Raw genomic sequence first — 1,661 nt, 5'->3', positions numbered from 1 at the left:
GCGAGGCGCATGCGCCCAGTGCCGCCTAGGCTGGTCTCCGGGACGCCTCTCTTGACCGGTTTCGCCTCGCAGAGCCGGCAGGTCCGGGTGCTGCGGCGACCGTGCTGCCTTGCCTCCTGCGCCTCCCGGGCTGTAGCGGGCTGAGGTGTGCGGTGGCTCTGGACAGTGCCATGATCCGGCAAGAGCGCTCCGCATCCTACCAGGAGGTACGAGGGCGTGGGAGACGGAAGGGAAGTTCCTTGTGAGGCTGAGGAGTGGGGTCCCGGGGGTCTGGGCGGGTAGGGTGCGGGGGGCGTCCAGGCCGCGCAGCCGGGGGCTCTTCCGAGGGACAGGGTGAGCGCGTCCCGGGAGGGGTCCCTGGCTGCAGAGGGGGCGGAAAGGAAGCGGGGTGGCGGAGCGGGCGCCCAGCCTCCTCCGGATCGCTTGGTCGAGGGATGGAGTCGGGTCCCGGAGCCGCGACCCGTAACTAGCAGGTGAATGATTAAAGCTACCTTGGGCCCAGTCCCCGGCGCTGCATACCGCAGCGGGACCCCCGGGGCCCGGAGGAAGCCGGTGTTCTTGCAACAAGTGGAGGCGCCCGCGCCCTCCTTGGCGAGAGCAGATGCGCGGTGGGCGGCCGCCCTCCTCCAAGCCCAAGGCCGCGTAGCCCCCGCGGCTGGCTGGTGACAGGGATCAACGCCCCTTGTTTTGGTGACCGCCTAACTTTGAAAAAGTGCTTTCACCGACACGACTGGTTCTCGCTCCTCTCTGTCCCTCCCTCCAGTCTTACCGCCTCCCACGACTTTATCACTTTCCAGTTCTTTGTTTCTTGTCTGGCCTGAGCTTCAGGCCAGCTCTTCCTCCTGACTCCCTCAGCTGTTTCTGTGAGACTGCTCTCCTCCTCCTCTCAGGCCCCAACGCTTGATCCTTTTTTGTAAACTTCCCCTCTTGTGCCGCTCCACCGTGCCCCCCTCACTTGCCAAGGTAGGCAATTCCACCTCAGTCCTCCTCTGGTTTGGGTCCCTGTGTTTGCTCCGACCCCCTAGTGTGATCCTTAGATTTGCTTTGAGGCCCTGCCTTGACCCCAGAGCTGATAGACCTGATGTTGCCTTTGGTCTGCCCAGAATAGTCCAGACTGCTCAGTAAGCTCTCCTAATTCTGCAGCTCAGCAGCCCTATCTCCCACTACTTTAGCCAGCTCCTCACCCACCTAGGCTCTGGCCACACTGGAATCTCACTATATATATTTTTTTTTTTTTTTTTTTTTGAGTTGGAGTCTTACTCTGTCACCCAGGCTGGAGTGCAGTGGCAGGCTCACAGACACCCCATCCTCAACCTGCTGGGCTCAGGTGATCCCTCTGCCTCAGCCTTTCAAGTAGCTGGAATTGCCCATACTACCACGCCTGGCTAATTTTTTTATTTATTGTAGAGACAAGGTCTCACTAAGTTGCCCAGGCAGGTCTTGAACCCCTGGGCTTAGGCAATCCTCTACCCTCGGCCCCCAAAGTACTGGGATCACAGGCCTGAGCCACTGTGCCCGGCCAAATCTCATTATTTTATTTTATTTTATTTTATCTATTTTTTGAGTTGGAGTCTCACTCTGTCGCCCAGACTAGAGTGCAGTGGCTGCTCCCGGCCACCGCAGCCTCGACCTGCTGGGCTCCGGCGATCCTTCCGTCTCAG

At 59.9% G+C, this 1,661-nt stretch overlaps 1 protein-coding gene across 1 annotated transcript in view; it reads left to right on the top strand.

Annotated features, from left to right (window-relative positions):
- The window catches only part of TMEM206 (transmembrane protein 206), a 53,446-nt gene continuing 51,785 nt past the window's right edge, over positions 1-1,661 (top strand). The window contains exon 1 of the mRNA XM_008073566.1: positions 1-206. Coding sequence (XP_008071757.1) covers positions 171-206 — 36 coding nt within the window. The 5' untranslated portion in view covers positions 1-170. The remainder of the gene's footprint in view (positions 207-1,661) is intronic.

This window comes from Carlito syrichta, unplaced genomic scaffold (assembly GCF_000164805.1).
Source record: "Carlito syrichta isolate Samal-C Ts95f unplaced genomic scaffold, Tarsius_syrichta-2.0.1 Scaffold315946, whole genome shotgun sequence".
NCBI classification, from domain to species: Eukaryota; Metazoa; Chordata; class Mammalia; order Primates; family Tarsiidae; genus Carlito; species Carlito syrichta.
This window is presented reverse-complemented; position numbering and strand designations above follow the sequence as displayed.